The sequence below is a fragment of the Calidris pugnax genome, unplaced genomic scaffold (assembly GCF_001431845.1).
Source record: "Calidris pugnax isolate Ruff unplaced genomic scaffold, ASM143184v1 scaffold95, whole genome shotgun sequence".
In the NCBI taxonomy this organism is placed as follows: Eukaryota; Metazoa; Chordata; class Aves; order Charadriiformes; family Scolopacidae; genus Calidris; species Calidris pugnax.
This window is the reverse complement of record NW_015090885.1, coordinates 7,326,122-7,345,258: the sequence shown is the minus strand read 5'-3', so window position 1 is coordinate 7,345,258 and position 19,137 is coordinate 7,326,122. Positions and strand designations below refer to the sequence as shown.

Sequence of the window (19,137 nt, the reverse complement as noted above, 5' to 3'; positions counted from 1 at the left end):
CTGGCCTTGAACACTTCCAGGGAGGGGGCAGCCACAGCTTCTCTGGGCAGTGTCTCCCCACCCTCACAGCAAAGAATTTCTTCTTAATATCAAATCTAAATCCCACCTCTTTCAGTTTAAAACCGTTACCCATCATCCTATCACTGCATTCCCTGATCCAGAGTCCTTCTCCAACTTTTCTGTAGGCTCCCTTTAAGTACTGGAAAGCTGCTATAAGGTCACACTCCTCATCATACTTAGACTAGCATGAGCTGTGGAAGCGTACACCTTCCTTCATAATTACACATACATACACACAAGCATACACATATATACACACGTGGTGAAAAAACAAATAACTAAATTGCCAGTGCTGCATCTATGTCTTCAAATTCCAGCTCTTCCAAAATAAGTACAGTGTTGTTTACTCCATTTGAGGGAAATTCTTGACTCACTATTTGTGCTGTATATTGGCAACTCTTGATTTCAGCCACCTGTAAAGGATTTCTTATATAAATGCATACCCATATTGCCTGGCAGAATTTAGAATAGAAAAAATTATGGTATGCCGCAGTCTTTGAAGAGTGTCAGACAGATTGTTAAGTTTGCTGAGTTGTAAAAGAAGGGAGGGAAAGCAAATACCTTTCCTACTGTTTCTTTCAAGCTAAACTCTTTTCCCGAGTTTTTCTGTTGACAAGAACAACTTGAGATGAGTGTCAGGCTATGAGAAACTTTGGAAAAGTCCCTGTCAAGGGAACCTCCCAGACCCTTTCATACTGTTCAACATCCAAACTACATTGGCAGGAGAGGTGGAAAAAAATATCCGAATTATTCTTTCCATACACACCTTTCTATGAACATCAGTGCTGTGATTTTCTTGTGAATCCTCTGATCTCCCCATGCAGTCAGCAGCTGGATCATTGCCCCTGTTTCATTCACAGAAAACATCACTGCTGTCTTGGACTAGGTAATGACAAGACTCCTCCTCCACATAAAGTATGTTATACAGTACATTATATAAAATCACATTTATTACAGAGAGCTTCTCAAAAAACTCAGATATAACTGTAGAATATTAAACCAGATAATTATCAGTTTTCTTTTCCCCAAAATTAATATTTTGTGACATTTCCCAAGTGCACCTGAGTGAGCCCATTATTCTTGATATTGTATAAACTGACAATTGAAAGCAAATTGTATTGACAGACCCTTATTGAACAAAATTACTCAACAAGAACCATTAAGGAGCAATTGTTCATAGTGAAACTCAGCTATAATTATGGTACTCCAGTAATGAGAAAAGTAACTTCTATTTTTTTTTCTGTTAATGCATTTTTCCCTTTTCTGGATTCCAGCACCTAAACTGCTGATTTGGTTTGGTTTTTTTTAAATGAAAATTGTTAATTCTTGCTCTGTGACTAACAAATTGATTCTTTTCTTGAATATGCGTTTTCTAGGATATCTGAGCCAAATGGCTCTTCCAGTTTATTCTTTCCATCCTCAGTGCTATTTCACTGGCACATCTAGCCCATTAACTTTGCAACTAATACATAATGGTATGTATTTTCTGAGGGTGGAAGTTCAAATGTATGTGGACTTTTCCATTAGGCAGGCAGGAAATCCTTCAGAGCCAAAATACGGATGAGCAGTAAGTAGCGTGATGAGTGTGACGAGTGATAGAAACTTTGTTTTGTGCTGGTCCATTAGGGTTTAGCTTGAATTGTAAAACTGGGATTAAGCTTTGAGTGTAGGACTTGATAAAAGGAGGTCTTCATTATCTACTGTTACTGAATAGCTTATTTTGTGCTCAGATGGTCATTGTAAACAATTCCAAACATTTTAGCCCTAGAAGTTCAGAAAAGTTTATTTGCATATGTGGTCATTTTTATATATTATACACTACTATTGCATATTTTTTTAAATCTGACTACAAAAAATGTGGTAGTTTACTGTAACAAACATGAATTGAAGCAAGTTGCTGTTCATTACTAATAGGAGCGGAAAGACTGGAAGAACTGGAGGAGCCTGATGGATGCACACAGTAATTAATTTGTAAATAAGCTACACACAGTTATTCTTTGTTTCAAAATGAAAGGGAAAAAAATATCTGAAGTCCCTGTTCAGTCCAGTGATAAAGCATTGGATGTGAAAGCAGATTCAGAATTTTTTGACTTTTTGTGAGGTGGAAGGTGGAGGGGATAGTTAACTTGAATAAAGTTTAGGGTTTTTTGGTCTGGTTTAGGTAGGAAGCCAGTGTACCTTTACCAAATTCAGCTTGCTGAATTACCATTCCCAGGCCCAAATACTCTGTATGGGAAATAATCTACCTAACTGTAGGATTTACACACTGGTATTTAACAAACCTGCTTAGGTGCCTTATATACTTGGTGAAGACTAGACAGTTTCACCTCATGTGACCTGTTTGTGATGCATAGTTATGAACATTTTACTCCTTCCCTTGAAGTGCCTTTTTCTTTCTCAGGAAAAATCTAGATATCGCTAGCTATGGAAATGTCTCCACAACTGTGGGAGTTAAGTTATGAGAGATTAGTTCTTTTGGTTTTCTTCTTCATGTGTCAATGAGTTTCTGTATTTTTCTTATTTCTTCAAGATGCATATGCTTGTCTAAGAAACTCTGCATCTAAAGTTTGCTGCTTGACCCATCTCCATTGTAGCTCTTGTTTTTTGTTCATGATCAAAATCAGAGTTGAAGGGAGAAGCTTGAGAATGTGTGCCTTCATGTCCTGAAGGTCCAAAACCTCAAAGAGAAATAAGAAAAAAACCAATCAGATCACAAAAATTTCATCATGTTAGATCCAGTGCATCAATTATTTGTTGGAGTCCTGACTCATTATGTTTTGCTTTCTTAATTTTGGATTTAGCAACTAACACATGTTACAACCAAAGCTTCCTTTGTGGATTTCAGAAACTTCAGGGGTATTGCTATGTGGCCTCCACTGCTTCTTGAAATGAGAAATGATGCCTTTCTCATGTGGAGAAAGCAGCGAGATAAGCAATGGAGGACGTGGTGGATCATCACTGTTTTATAGCTCAGAAGTTTAAAGTTTATGTAGACCAAAGGGAAATAGGAACAGAACATGTTTGCTCAGATAGAAGTGGAAAAGATATATAAAGGATATTCTAAAGTGCAAGAAATGTCAGAATCTTATCAAGATCACAATCAGGCATAGTAATAAATAATCAAAAAATGCCCTGACATTTCAGAATAGGATTAAAATAATATTTTAACCATGTCATTATATTTATGAAAACACAAAAATGTATTTTACTGTAATCGTATGTATGCAGTTTTTTATTTTGCTCACTTTCAAATTTCTATTATAGATTACAGCTTCTAAATATAGCACACCTATGATAATGTGTAAATTCACAATAGAGATTAAATAAGCTTTGTTTCTTATGTTCCATAAGTACCTCTTATGTATCATGGCATACTGAATATTGATGAAGTGCAGAAGCCCCTGATACACAGATTTAATTTTGTTTAAATTCCTTTACAAGCTCTGGGCTCAATGAGGCAAGTGACCCTTGATGCAGTCAGACACTGTGGACTAATTTTGAACCAAAGAACTTCCCTTGCTCTTTCCATTAGAGGATGTAAAATGGTATGAACATTTAAAATATTAAGAGTAACTTAAGGGTGAAATTAGATTAACTGAAATATGCCAAAATTCAGATATTAAAAAAGTGAGATGAATTTTTTTGGTTAATCTAACTGGCCAGAAGTATCTCTCTTAAAGTGAATCTGAAGAGAATCTGTTATTTATTATAGATATTTTTAATTGTTCCTTGCTTCAGTGCTCAAGTGAGTGTTGGAATTTTTAGCGTTCTAAGTCAAATTTCAAGCAATATAAATCTTATGCCAGAATCAATTCTATTAAAAACTTCCTTTTTTTAAACACACACACCCCAGAACATAATTAAATTAAAACTGAGCAGCCAAATATTTTGTGATTATTCATTAACAAATTACATATGCTTGCAAAGAAACTAGTCTACATTCTACCTCCTATTTAAACACTGATAAAGACTGGCTTTATTGCTGGGATTTCTTGTTTTAAGATGGGAGGATATAATCTAATATTTGAGATAGTATGGTCAAAAATGCAATCCTTGAGCTCTATTCATTGGTTTGACCTGTGATTTTATCATCTCTTAAAGCCTTTTTCAAGTCAGTATAGGGTGGTCCTTATAAGGCATGGAGATGACAGAATGGTTCCAGGGTACATGACCAAGACTTTTAAGCAAACATCAGCTGTTTTAATGACCTGTGGAAGTTCTTGGGCAACTGACATCATTCAGATTATGTTTTAACATACATCAGTGTATCCTAAGGGCCCAGGCTGGCACACTGCCCTGTCAGGATCAGTTGAACATGAATACAAAGCAAAGCCTCTTTGTGCACACTTTCTGCAGATATGGTGGGTCCCACAGCTTTTTCTTGCAGGCTGAGGACTTGGTTTTGGTGTTACCTTGGCCAAGTGACTTTGTCTCACCATATAGAGCAATATCTATCTATTCATAGATATTTGTATTTGAATAGATATAGTATTTGAAAAATAGTGTAAGACTCTCAAATAAGATGCATTACATGTACATAGAATAGTCCATACAGCAGTTTTCAGATCTGGTCGACAAATGCACCAGCTCTTGTTCCCCTCCATGTGCACATCTGAATTCTAATAAGCTATCTACCTTGACTAAACTAACTTAACTATTAAAAAGTATTACATAGATATAGGAAAACAGATCACTAACAGCAAGAGGAGTAGGCTATATTTATGTGATTTCCTCTAAGAGCAGGATACATATATATATTAGTGCTATCCAGTTTGCAAACGCTGACTTCTGAAGTCTCAAGAAGGGAGTTGGAAGTGTGTCTTCCTTTTTTTTTGAGGCTTCCTGGAACAAAGGTCTTAGTATGAGACCTTCTGTAATGTAGGTAATGCAAGTGGGATGGCTTGCAACAAAATTCCCGTTGGCTTCACATGTATTGATTTTAGTTAATAATGCAAAGCCCGGCCAAACTTTTTTTCAATTGCTTTTTGCATAATCATTAGTTTTCTTTCTTTCTTTTTTCCACCATTGGTTTTGTGTTATGGGAAAATAGAATTTTTTTTCATTAGTTGCTGAAATTAGTTCTCCTCTGATGCATCCATCTGCATGATTATTAGTAGCAGGAGTGAGGAAGCTGCAGCGCCACAGCAAGTGGTTCTCCTATTTGAAGCAATGTGTAAGGAACAGATCTAGGAATGTCTCCCGAGCCCCGGGCATTTCAGTGAGGGACACAGAGTTTTACTGTGGGTGCTTTGCAGACTATTGGAGTGCTGAAAGGCCCAGCACTACCTAAGGGAGTGCCTGTACATTTTGCTCTGTTAGTCTTATCTCTTTAGCTTTAGCAGTAGGCAAGTTAGTGGAGAACCAAAAGGCTTTGGAGTGAAAAAATGCCTGATAAGGAGATGATTTTCTGAGGCATGTGAATTCTGACCTGCAGAAGTGATGGAGCAATATTTTCTTGTGTGAAGCAGGGACCAGATTCAAACCTTTGCTGTCTGAAGTGGAAGAATAAGTATCCTGTGTTTATGTTAAGAGATCTATTCCCATAATGGGTATTAAAGATTTCATTATAAGAAAAGACTCTAGAAATGAGCATGTACTAACTGTATTCTTTTTGGAGGATTAATCTTACATAAAAATTCATTAAAGTGGGCTTTGCTGCGTAATTTAAAATGACAACAGGAGACAACAAGCTGAATATTTTGTCATTGATATGACACTTCAAATTCTCCTCCTTATTCATCACTCTACCACTCAATTAAATTGCACACTATCAAAATCTTGTGCTGTGGAAAAAAAATAGAAGGAAAACTAAAAATATATGCAATGTAAATTTTATGTAAAATTGGTATTTTACATTATTCTGTAATGTACGGCTTCTCTTTTGCATTTCTGCTTATTAAAGAAAATCTCAAGCAGATTGGTCAATAGAAAATACAAAACTGTAACATATTCTGAGGTGGCATTACATTGATACAGACTGGTTGTTATTTATGCTGGTTTTATTTGAATGGCATTACAGTACAGTTGGGTGGGAAATAACTCTCAGGTTAAAAAAACCCACCTTGTCAAAACCACTTGTCACAAGGCAGTATTTGCATCAAAACAATAAATAATCCCCACACCTTCTACAGGTTCATCAAGGTTCTAAGTAATGAAATTCATGTCCTTTTCCTGGATCACTCAAAGCACTGATAGTGTTCTTGCATGTTTGATCTGGCTTTCTGGGATGCTGGGAGTCTGACATGGATCTGCCAGAGCCAGAGTTACTCCGTGTACATTGTGCAAGGAGGGGAAGCTGCTTTAGCCAATACCCCAGACACGTATCTGGTGTTGAGGAAGAGTAGGGTGGGCATATTCATAGTTTCACAAAAATTATAAGAGCAGTGAATGTGGCTATGGTATCAATATATGTTTCTGATATACATAGTGTGTAAAATTCTGTTTTACCTCAAACCAGGACAGGTTGAAAACCTATTACTTCAGAACATTATGTATATCATTCTTTAAAATCTTCTTCTTGTCATACTCCCTACTCCAGCACTGCTGTGTATCTCAAGTTCCTGCAAGAATGATTTGTTTGGCTGATTTGATCACTGAATCCATCTTCAAACCTTTTTATATTTTGTCCATCCCCAATTCACACATGAAGTTGTGTACTCTCCTCTGGCAGTGTCTGCAGTTTTTAGCTCCTAGATGCTCTTGACTTCTGTCTTTTATTCCAAGTCTTCAGCTGAAGCTGACACCTTTTTCAGTGTCCTTTTCCTGTGCCCTCTCTTATGTGGATCTTGACTGTAAAATTAACCCAGTTCTTCTTCAGACACTTGTCTAGTGCCTATGACTGTATCTGTGTGAAAACACTCACCTGAACTGGTCAAAACTTTTAACTAGAGTTTGGGTGTCCATCTATCTGGTGAGGTGTACCAGTGCCTCAGAGGGGACTCCTGACTGGTCACAGGAGTGCCTTTTGGTGCATGCTCTTTTGGAGGTACAGATTTCCCTGAAGCTACATGTGAGCTTGCACAGATGCTCATGTAGCAGGCTCACACAACACTGGAGTGACTGTGCCCTTCTTCTGAGCACTGAGTGCTTTCCCAACTCCCATCTGTATCTCCTCCCACTCCCACTATCCTTAAACTGGTTTCTTCAAGTAAAGAAGTCAGTTTCATATGTGTAAGCAATCATAAATGTAGGAAAATAATGCAACGCCTCCCAAAATTGCATTAGCCCACCCCATGATAAAATAATCAGATTGCTTCTCTCTCTCTCTGAGACTTCTCTGCCCTCCCTCCTTTTTTTCATTCTTATCCTTGTTTTGAGGATGAAGAATTCATCTTTCTTAGGACCATGAGAGCAACATGGATTTTCATAATCTAAGTAGTAGTCTTTTGTCATTTTTATTTTTTTTTAGCTAGAGGCAAACATTACACTAGTTTAAAAATCTCCCAGTGTTATTTTTCAAAGACAATTTTGTAGTTCTCTTTAAAGCAAAAGCAATATTCTATGTTTGTACAGGGTTCAGCACAGACCTTAATCTTTTCTGGACTCAAATTATACCACAGTATAAAGGATAGCATCTACTCTTTGCAGCTAAAAAAGAAAATAGCATCAACTAATGTCACCCATAGCCTTTTGTCTTACCAAGAACTTTGTTCTATGTAAGTTGGCTGCCCACCTCTGACCCTTTAGAGGTTAGACATCCCAGATTGCTCTCTGTTATACCTAGGGTATGTGCTTCACAGATCTGGAACTGATGGAGTGCAACAGACACATCAGGATCTGTGTTTTTCACAGTCTCTCCCACTGCCTGCCCTTGGGACTGGTGACTGTCTCTGGACTGAGATGCGCAACATTGGATTCTCCCATGGATGTGCCAGAGCCAGCTGCTCATCCTCATATCTCAGCCAGCCTCTGCAGAGCCGAGTGCTAGTTCCATTCTTTCAACCATTTTTGAGCTGGAGAGCATTCATGCAATGCGAACACATGGTGGAATCACTTAAGTGCCTATACAAGGAACTTAGCTAGGGAAGAAAATGCAGCATTGTGATCAGTAATGAACAGCCTGGTTGGGTATACTGTACTGATTAGATGGAGAGGGCCACTTGATTTTCTGAATCTGTTTTTCCTACCACACCTTTGAATCAAGATGTGTCCTACCGTACATTTCCTGACACTTGACGTACTTAAATTTATAAAATGGTTAGAGATCCTAGTATGAAATTTGCAGACCTATAAAATTATTGGAAAAGAATTGTTTGCTGGTAATAAAACCTGTGTACCTACTGGCATCTGCTGTGTAGCAGAATTTTTTACAGCATCTTCAAGCAACTGAAACAATATCTGCAACATTTTTGATCTACAAGTACTCCAAAGACAAATACTATGCTGACTGAAAGTCTCACTATACTGCCTGACGCAGTCCAGCTTGGAATAAATAAATATCTTCATTGAACTGCAGCCAAAATAGCATACTGCCAGTGCTGGCACACTAAAAGAAGATTATTTAAGAAGTTAGTGTTAGGATCCGGATTTAAGATTTTTGCTTGAGATAATTAAGCAACGGAGCTGGGTTCGTTTTTGGGGTGTCTTGACACAACCTTTCATCAAGCTCATTTGAGATTTAGGTAGGATAGTGAGGGAGACAGACTGAGTCTGTGGGAAGCTATCAGCCTAAGTAATTAAATTTATTGTTCACCAAAATTCCTGACTACTTAATGATGTGCTGATCTTCCACTATACAGCGACCTGTTTGAAGACAAATGTTCCTTATTCTGTTCTGTTTATCAGATCATGCCATTCCTTTGCTATCATGTGGAAGAGCTGGTTTTGTGTGCGTATTCTTGAAACCACTCACTGGTACAATGCAGTATTTTCATCAGGGGTGGCTTGATGTGTTAAGGCATCAGGCAGTTTAAAAACTCATAAACATTATCCAGTGAAAAATGCAGATAAATGCATATAGATACCTTTCATAGTTATTTTAGCCAGAAGTCCATACTGTCTGTCTCAGTAAAATGAAGTACAGTTTGTTGGGGGTGGTGGTGGATATTTTGAGAGAGAACATAGAAGAATTAAAATTTGTTATCTATGGAGGATAAAAGATGTAACAAGAGCCTGTGAACCTCTAAAGAACCCTGGAAAATAGATTCTGGAAAGCATAGGGTGCCTAAGGATTACTAGCAGGAAGCTAGGGGCACTGTTTTGAAGCTCAGCAGCTCCATTTGTCATTCCTTTCAAATGCAAATCTTCCATAAAGGTGTTTTATTTGTTAATTCACACACACAAAAAAAGAGAAATTTCTGGGTAACTTATGCTTGGCAAAATATACCATCTGAAAGTCAGCTTTACATCCCTATTTATTGCAAGATGCTGTTGTCTGCAACAATTTAGAGATCACTCTGGCTTGAGAGAGTTCTGCATATAGTAAGATCCTCTAGCATCAGGCTGCCATTTGTTTACTTCCCTAGATTATAGAATTTTCCTTTTCCATGGAGATGACAGCCCCTTGACAAAAATAAAATGGTAAAGGTAAAGGAATCTAGGTCGTTCATGTGCTTGAAACTACAGAGACTAGGCTATACAGGTAGTCATGATTAGCATGCCGAAGGAAAGAAATCATTAATTTTTTAAATATTCTGCTATCTGAGAGCTTAAAAGTGATGTATCATTTAAGCTTATAATGCAAAGCCAGGGTATAACCAGTGGATGCAAATGAATATAAATAACTTGATTTGGTGGCAGGTGCACATCTACAGCTGAGACCAAACATTCAATTAAAAAAAAAAAGCTGGTAATTCTTCACACTTCAGAAGGGCTATCCCAAAAGACTATGAAGGCATCTGAGAATTTTCACAGAGAAAAAAAATGTACTACTGTGCAAACATTACAAAGCAGTGTTTTATGAGGGTGAATACAGGAAGAACACCAAATTTTATTACAAGAAATCAGATAATATTGTGGACATCTCCAGAAAGACTAGAAGAAGCTATGTGAATGACCATCACCGGGGTGCATGGAATTCCAAGTCGACATGCGGAGAAGGAACAGGGAAACGGCTCATTCACTTTTTCAAATCCAAGGTTAGCTAGAACAGCTCAGCAGAAATACCTGGCTGTGGCTTATTGGATAGAGTGGACAGTTTAATAAACACTTCCACTGTTAATAAAACTGAACAGAAAGTTTGCACATGCAGAAATGGACAGTTGTGCTGGAAGGATCATAATGCCCCTCTATGCATTCTCACCCTGAATATTGTGTTTGTTTCTCATCCCCTTGTCCAAAAATAAATAAATAAAAAGAAGCAAAAATAATTTGAGAGGCAGAGAGAAAAAAGTCATGAAAGAGGCTTCCTTTGGATTTGAAAAATATTGGAACAGCTAGTATTGTATTGAGAAAGTGAAATGGGTGGGCTTGTAGTGTCACCACTTGGCACACGCTGGTTTTCCACAAACCCCAGAAGAGACGGGCATGCTCAGGGAAAGAATAGCTTGCCATTTTAAGGCTTTTTATCTCCTTCCCAGTCTTACTAACATACTTATTCATTACATTAGTTTTGCATATAATAGAATGGCTCCTTTGTAATATTAATAATTTTTTAAAAGTCCTTGCTGCGCAGCCTGATTAGCATGCTAATTGAGTTTCTCCTGTCAAGCACTTCTAGAGTGGTACCCAGACTTGGATATTCTTTTTATTCTTTTGAGAAATAAATGTAACATGTGCTTCTGCTTCCATTTGTTTATGATCCCACCCCATAACCATACAGGAAAGCTGTGCTTGTTGAGGAAAACTTTGATTTGAGTAACATTGTGTATATGTTATGTATGAATTCACAGTTTTACTGGATTATGCACACGCAATATACACACCCAATCTAGGAGAGCTTTTTGTGACATCCCCTTCTACCTGTCAATCTGTATGCCAGTAAATCACTGTGGTATTTTTCTTTGAGAGGAAAATTATGGCACTGAGTTTGTAATTTCTTGGACATCATTTATGAATTATTATTTTTTTGCCATAAGTCAAATATATTCCAAAATGTTTCACAGCAGGTGTTGCTATTTGGAAATAACAGGCTCTTCTTTGATCCTTTCTAAGGGGAGAATACGCTGGAGTGAACAGTGCACATTCAGCTAATCCAGTGCGAACAAAAAAAATATATAGAAAATAATTCTTGGCAAATAACACGGGGAATTGTGTTTGTGATATAAATGAGGATTTTGAAAATGGGTAACATATTGAACTTCTGTGAATAATCTGTGCACGTAACAGTTGGAATTATAAAAGCCTTATAATATTTCCATAATCCTAATGCGTTTCTTTGCTGTTTTGCAGGCAGACCAGTAATGATTGTAGTTGAATACATGGAGAATGGATCCCTTGACTCCTTTCTGCGGGTGAGGTGCCATTTTCTGATGACATTTGAATAAGACACCATTCTAGGTTAAGATTTTAAATCATTTATAATAAACTAATTTCTACATAATGTTATTCATAGAGTTTTAGGGAAGAACATAAGCATTTTTCTCAGAGTACATTTCTAAGGTATAGTGAAACATTAGTGCCTGAAAGAAAAGGTGATTTAAACTTAAGAATATAATTGATTTCTTCTGCAAAAGTAGTTCCCATATTTAGCAAAATGTATTTCAAATAGTGTTTTTGTGAAGGAAAAGATAAATTGAAGCACAAATGCCTAGCCTTACAGAAGTGGTTCATTTTTCTCAATCACCTTCAAAAATACTTTGTTATGATTTTTTTGGTTGGTGAAATAGACTCAGTAATTGATTTATAATTATTTATGGTTACTTACATTTAACAAATTGAACTGGAAAACAGTTCATGGGTGAAATGTCCTGCCGTTAATTAACCCCTAAAGGTCACAAATAACCATTAAAGAAGGGCTACCGAAAACACTAATAATATTTGGTACAATTTTATTTATTATTTCTTAGAAAAGTATAAGGAAAGGATGACCCCCTAAGCTGAACTGATCTTAAAATGGTCTCTTTGTTAACAGAACCCTTGGAGATGCTCCAGAGGTTCACTGGCATAAGACCCTGTGTGAATAATTTTATTGCCAAGTATTTAAAATTTGTCTTAAACAGTAAATTTCAATCCTTACTAGCCCACTGCCTCGCCATAGCTGACTTGCAGAATGGTAAAGCTGGTGTTGTAGGCAAGTTGGGGCACGGTATCAGGGGATTGTGGTTTTGTGGACTGTTTGAAAGGGTATCCCAAGTGCAAAGGAGTGATGTTCAACAAATGGCTGTGAATATATTTGCAGGAAAATCTAGATGATGATGATCAAGGATGCTATGGTGGCAGGAAGGAGAAACTGCGAAGAGGAAAGGCTGAATAAGTGGGAGGGAAAGAACAGCCAACACTTTAGAAAGAAGACTAAATCAGTGAGCGGGAGAGAAAGTCATACAAAGAGTACTTGTTTGACAGCAGGTTGAGAAAAGAGGTAGCCACAAGCGGAGAAGAGCACTGGGAACAAAGCATACTACCCTAAGAACATCAGAGCCATTATCTTAGATCTTTCTAGACATTGTTTCTCCCGTCTTTCTGCTTTTGATTATTCTATTGTATTTTTTCTTTACTATTTCCTGCCGTACTCTTCCTCAACTCTCCCAAATATTTTTTTTTCTTTCCTTTGTCAAGACACATGACAGACATCTGCTATGTTGTCAGAAACACACTAGCACCACAGGTTCTGGTGAGAATTTGCTGATCTCTCAAAATCAAGTTATTTTTCTGGACACAGTTTGATATCATCAAGTTCTTCTTAGAAACTGGGTAGGTTTTAAAAATCGCCCTCCTTGCCTTTCTGGATCATCTCGATATCCATCTGCAGCAGACAGATTGCTGCTGATTTGAATACCTGGGGTTTCCCTGATCTGTAATTTTGCATCAGTGCTCCAGGAAGACTTGCCTGGGCCTGAAACCCTGCTCTGCGTGTGTGCACACAGAATTTCATAGAAAAGAATAAAACTAAATACTGAAATAATTCATGAGAGAGAATTGCCTTTCTCTGAATTGCTTTACTATGATATCTATATTTCCATTATTCTTCACATGCATTTATTTATCAGAATAGTTACTACTTATTAGGATACTGTAATGGAAACTGACATCAGCAAAATTATGATGTTATTGTGAAGCAATACTTCTCACATTGCATCAGATATATTTGTAGGCAAATCTGCTGGGAGAAAATGTGAGCTAATCATTTCTGCAGCTGGTTTCCATGTATATTATTTTAGTTTCAATTCGCACTTCAGATATGGTTTATTCTTCTAAAATGCTTTTTAAAAGGACTTTAGATAGTATTCAGCATCCCAAAGCACTGTAGATATATCATCAGCACTTCTGTTAATAATTAGCAGAGCAAATAGCTGCAAAGTAACCTATTTAAAAAGAAACCCAGCTGCTTCATTAATAATAGTTGTTTCCTGCAGATATAAGTCTCCACTTTTAAAAGCTTTTGTGAAGATACAAAGAAGCAGAGAGGGTTTATCTTTAGCAATCCTAATGAAAGGTGTTCAGTGAATATAACAATTCTTATGTGGTGAGATTTGGAAGGGTTTATAAGATAGTCTATCTTTCTTACTATTTAAAAGAATCATTTGTTACAGTGCAAAGGTTTTATAGAGATGAGAAAAAAAGCCATTTCTCACCATAAAAAAAATTTCCACCTACACCTCAACCTGCAAAAATTAACCAACACATCCGTCCAACCTGTCCTTCTCCAAAAGCCTGCAAAAACAGGTCAATTTTACAATTTCCAAGTGAAACTCTGTGATAAACCGTGTGAGGATATTCCATAAGACTCCTCAAGGAAGACATCATATTGCCATCAGCCTCCTCACTGCCTTGGTGGGGTGTTAGCTCTCATGCCGGTGCGAGTTGTGTGAGGAATCATAAACTCCAAGTGAAATTCCCCTTGACCCTTGAGCTAAAGTCTTAATAGCCTTTACTTCCATGCTTTACATATAAGGAAATGAAGCACTGTGATGTTAAGTCATCTGCACAAGATTGTGCACAAAGTGAATAACAGAAAGTAGAAATTAAATTAGTTCCCCTGAATTCCAGGCCAACAGCTTACACTCATCCTTCATATTATTTAGTGCTGTATTTTGTTTGTAGTTATGTGGCCAAATACCCAAACCAGTGCCTTACTTTCTGCTATTTGTATGAATTAAACAGCAAGCTTAGCTAGATTGTCTTCCCCACCCTAGAAAATATCCTGTATGCTGGCTGCTAACTTTGAGCTTTTGGGGAAAAATTTTAGCATGCACTTGCAATATGAAGATGCTTCAGTTATATTCTTAGTGGAAAAGCATAAGCTAATTAGAACCAATTCTGTAAGACGATGGTAATTAATTACAGCAATTGTGCACCACCAGACATCCTAAATTGCTGGAAATACTTGACACTAAATTTTCCTCAGAAAATTCCTGCATTATTTTTGCAATTATATAAAATTCATTTCCATAAAATGAAGCTCCATTATTTTTTCTTCTCATAAAAGATTGATATATGTAAATTAATCATCTCTCAAAAGTATACCTGAATTTTGCTGTCAAGGAAATACTCATTTGACTAGAAATAAGATACATGTGACTTTACTTCCAGTAACACTTGGAGAGATTTCTCTGAAAAAGGATATGAGCTTCCAGCTTAGTATTTCCTCAGGGACCAGAGTCTCTTCTTTCAGTATTACTCCAGCAGCTGTCAAACAGGACTAACCTGTGCTTGGAAAGAAAGTGGCTAATACTTTAGCTTGTGAATTGAGGAGATTCAGGTACAAGTTCCTATTACCAACTTCACACACAGACTTTGGATGGGACATTGTCTTTACGTTCCAGTCACCTGCCTGTGTAATGGAGATCTTAGCAATCGCTTATTCTGCAAACGTGTGAGGAAAATAATAAACACACAAAGAGTTGAAAGGGCAGCTATCTGTATTGATAGAAAGATGTGCTCAGTAATTAAATAGGATAAATGCAGTCAGATGTGTTTTCTCAGGCTTGTTGATACAGACTATAGAAGATACAACAAGAAAGACAGCCAAGAGAGATGCATAATAGAAAAAAGAAAAAAAGCCTAAAAAACACAAAAGCTTTTTAACAAGCAGTTTGCCACAACCGTGGGTTTGAGATGTCAATTCTTTAAACATGGCCATGACTAAGTCAACTACGTGGGTATTGAATCACTGTTTGGTGACCTTGCAATCTTCATACATGACATAAATGTAACCCCACCTTTGCTGAAGGAAAACAGAGATGAGTGCCACATTGCACCCTATTTACATACATACAGTAATATAACCCAGGTCTGAATCCCATTTCACTCCTTAGCTGTTTGTGCTGGACACCACAACATTTCCCTCAGTCTTGCCTGTCAGATGATTGCAATGATTCCTATAAAGGTCCTTTGTCTCCAAGTTGGTCCTTTCACCCTGATATCCCCTTCCTGGCTCAGCCCACTGTCTAAGTAGATGCCTCACACACTTATGGAGCAATTTAGTGTTTTCACAGTTCCATAAGTGGGGTCATTCTTGGCTAAAGTAATTGGATTTAACATCGCATAGACAGGAACAGGGTGATTAGAAAGCTAGGTGGCTTGTGTGTCTGGGGGGGCTACTGCTTCTTGGGTTCAGTTGTACAGAAGGCTACTTGGAGAGCATCTGCGGGCTGTCGTCTGCACCCATCCTCCTTGTACGCTGTTCTGTATGGTCATGGATTTAAGGCATGGAAAAGGAACATAGAAGTTGACTTTTGGGAATGTTTGTTTGTGGTTGGCTACTAGAATCACGTAAAATGAACCCCAAAACTTTCACCAGTGTACTTTAACTTCTTTCAGTATTTTTCTGCACTGCAGGGTCAGTGTTTTATTCTGGCTTGGGGTCCAAGGTGTGCTAACCAACAGTCAGCACAGTGAGGCAAGAACCAGGGACACAGCAATATTAATCAGATGAGAAAACATGGTATTGGAGCTTGTTCTGTAGCAGGCCTGATAGCAAAATAATCTATCAGCTGTATCCACTACACTGTATTTTCTCACCCTTCTTTATTAGGAAGGGAATGTGCACTCTCCAGGGATCAACGTGGGAAAGAAAGCTCCTCAGGGTTTGCAGCATTTTCTCTTAACTGTACCCTGAAGAGACAGATGTTTAGGTTTGAAAGATGCTCCAGTCTTGCCCAGTTTTGTGAATTTCTGAACTGTAGGAAGAAAGGATTAATGTACCTAGAGTAATCACAGGGTTGTCTTGCCTCCTTCATTATTACTATTTGTAATAGTAGTGCTCCTCTTCCTACCTAAAAACTAGTGAGTGATATATTTTCTTTCACTTTGGAAAATTAAAATATTTGTAAAAAAAAGTTAGATTTATCTACAGGCATACATAGTAGGTTAAAATGTTGTACAATATATTTTGTTCTTCCAAAGGAAGTATTTTCCAAAGTTTCTATAAAAAATACGCTTAACTGCCTTAGAGCACTAACTGCAGCAGACTATACAGCAAATGAAACCCTGGAATTCATCACCAAATTTTAATCCCTTGAGGCCTCTCTAGCAGAGCCTAAGATAAGTGTAAAAATGTGTGAAAAAAAAAATGTTACTAGAAGGAGAAAATATTATGATATATTGCTCTTTGATGCAGTAATCGTTATGAAGGTATTCTCAGAGCAGCTTTGCTATCAGGCTCACCCTTTTTTCAACTAGAGTTTAGATGCTGCAGCAGATACCTGCATTTAGTGAGTTGGGGGAAAGGGAGAAAAAAAGAAAAATGAAGACTTGCAGAAAGTTCTACAAAACAGTGTTGTAAAGTATATGTTGTATATCCATCTAACATGGCCTCACTAGACAGGGCCAGCTTTGGGGAAAAGAGGCCAGATGGCCTTTCCTAAGTGTAATATTTCCTGTTATTATTTATCTGCATCCAGAGAGGCAACAACATTAGAGTTCATAACTAATACTCCTTCTTTTGCTTTCGCAAGCAGCATTCATGTGCCTCTGTATTTACTGGAGGCACGTTCCTTTCCTGGTAGGACAAAGGTAGCATTTTTCTTTCAAAAAAACTGACTCTGTAAAGAAGAAAACCCGCATTAGAGACTGCTGATACCATATTTTTTTTTTAATTAAAAAAAAAAAAATTGGGCAATTAGGAACTGAGTTTGAATGAATGTGTTACCTTAGTGAAAGTGTAAGTGGCGTGTATTTACATGATCTAAGATTACACTGAGAAGCTGTCGCTGAAGGTATAGAACCAACATTTGTTCTCAAGCGATGTTTTACCCTACTAAAAGGAGCCAGAAAACAGTATTTCTGATATTGCTGTGAGAAGTTAATTTAGAAATGCTGGATATTTTCTATCACTGTGGATATTTTTCCTACTGAGCAACAAGAAATTTATTGTAAATTGTCTTGTATTTGAAGCCAAAAAGAATTTGACAGGTAATGTGGACACATTCATTGTGCTCTTTATCTTTGAAAGTTTGTGGAAAATACATAAGAAACCAGATCAGAACAGAGCCAATGTCATCCGTGTCTTTAAAAAGAAGGGAAAAGAGAAGCCAAGAAATTGCAGGCCAGTCAGCTTAATGTCAACTGCTGTAACATTTGTGGAACAAATTATCAAAAAGGTATTTATAAGCACCTTAAAGATAACAGCAAGATAAGTAGGAGCCAACATGGATTTGTCAAGAACAAATTATGTCAAAAAGTCTTGTTTTCTTTTGTAACAGGGTACAAGTTTTTTTGATATAGGAGAAGCAGTTGATATCATAAATCTTGACTTTAGTAAGGCTTTAAAACTCTATCCTATAAGATTTTTAGGAGCAGCTAGAGAAATATGGTCTTGATGAAACTTCTGTATGTGGACACAGTACTGGCTGCATATTTTATGGAGAGAACGAACTTTGGATGGAAAGATACATGAGGTAGGGTTGTTCTGCAGCACGTTTCTCCACATTTTCATTAACCTCCCAGATCCTGAGACTATGACTAAACATATGAAATTTTCAGGCAATGCAAAGCCAAGTAGGAACACAGGCAGACAGCAGAACAGAGTGAGAAATTAACATCACCACATAAACAAATTTAAGAAATAATTTAGTAACTAATTAGTTTTTAAAACTAATTAGAAATAAGTAAGGACAAGAGCACAATACTCCACCGAGGCTGGAATAATCAGGTATAGAGGACAGAGAATAATGGTTCAGAAAGAAGTCAGCTGGAATAAATTACTCTAGAGGTTGCAGCAGATCAGGGATGTCACGTTGCTGCAAAAATGGCAAATACCACAATGGAATATAGAAACAGGAATTTCCCCTTCAAGGTCTGTGAAGTAGGTGGGCAGAGTCTACAACATAACCAAAAAGAATTGTTACCAAGCAAATGAGATCCATGGACTGAACTTGTGTTTAGGCCAAAGAACAGGGCAAGAGAGATATTTAATCATCGTGTTGCAACTGCAAAGAGCAGTTGCAAAGAGGAATCGAAATCTGTGCTAGTCAAAGTGCTATGCTCAAGAGAGGCATCTGATTTAAGTGGGCATCTTATTTAAGATGTGGTATTTGCCCTAATGGCCTTTAAGTGCAGGTTAGAAAAGCATGTCAGGAATGACACAGGGCGCAGAGATGAACTGGATTCTTCCTAAAAGTCCCTTCCAGCTCTGTGATTCTGTGACAGCTATATTCCACTGCACTTGGTTATGCCAGAGTATCCCTTTCTTGTTGCTGTAGCTGAATAATGAAAACAGGGTCACAGGTTGCAAGGATACTGCTGCTATTCGGCCCAGATTTGAGTGTGGCTGTTGCATCCTAAATTAAGCTTTGGAAGGGCTTCATCTTGCAACATTTTTTTTAATAATAAAAGGATTTCCCATATTTTTAATGGCTGAAGAGGTACTTAGATTCTTGTGTAGGATCAGTCAGCAGCATTTAAAATGAACTAAAGTAATTTAATTTTTTTATGTATTGCAGTTAATGAAATTAGGTATTAGTAATTGAATGGAATCCCATTAACAATTGACTAACCAGGAAATTGACAATTGACCTAATTCAATATCAGTAATATAAA

At 37.3% G+C, this 19,137-nt stretch overlaps 1 protein-coding gene across 3 annotated transcripts in view; it reads left to right on the top strand.

Moving 5' to 3' along the window:
- EPHA6 (EPH receptor A6) overlaps positions 1 to 19,137 on the top strand; it is a 501,230-nt gene that overhangs the window by 413,744 nt on the left and 68,349 nt on the right. For all 3 annotated transcript variants that reach the window (XM_014947321.1, XM_014947319.1, XM_014947320.1), the window contains one exon: positions 11,389 to 11,450. In XM_014947321.1, coding sequence (XP_014802807.1) covers positions 11,389 to 11,450 — 62 coding nt within the window. The remainder of the gene's footprint in view (positions 1 to 11,388; positions 11,451 to 19,137) is intronic.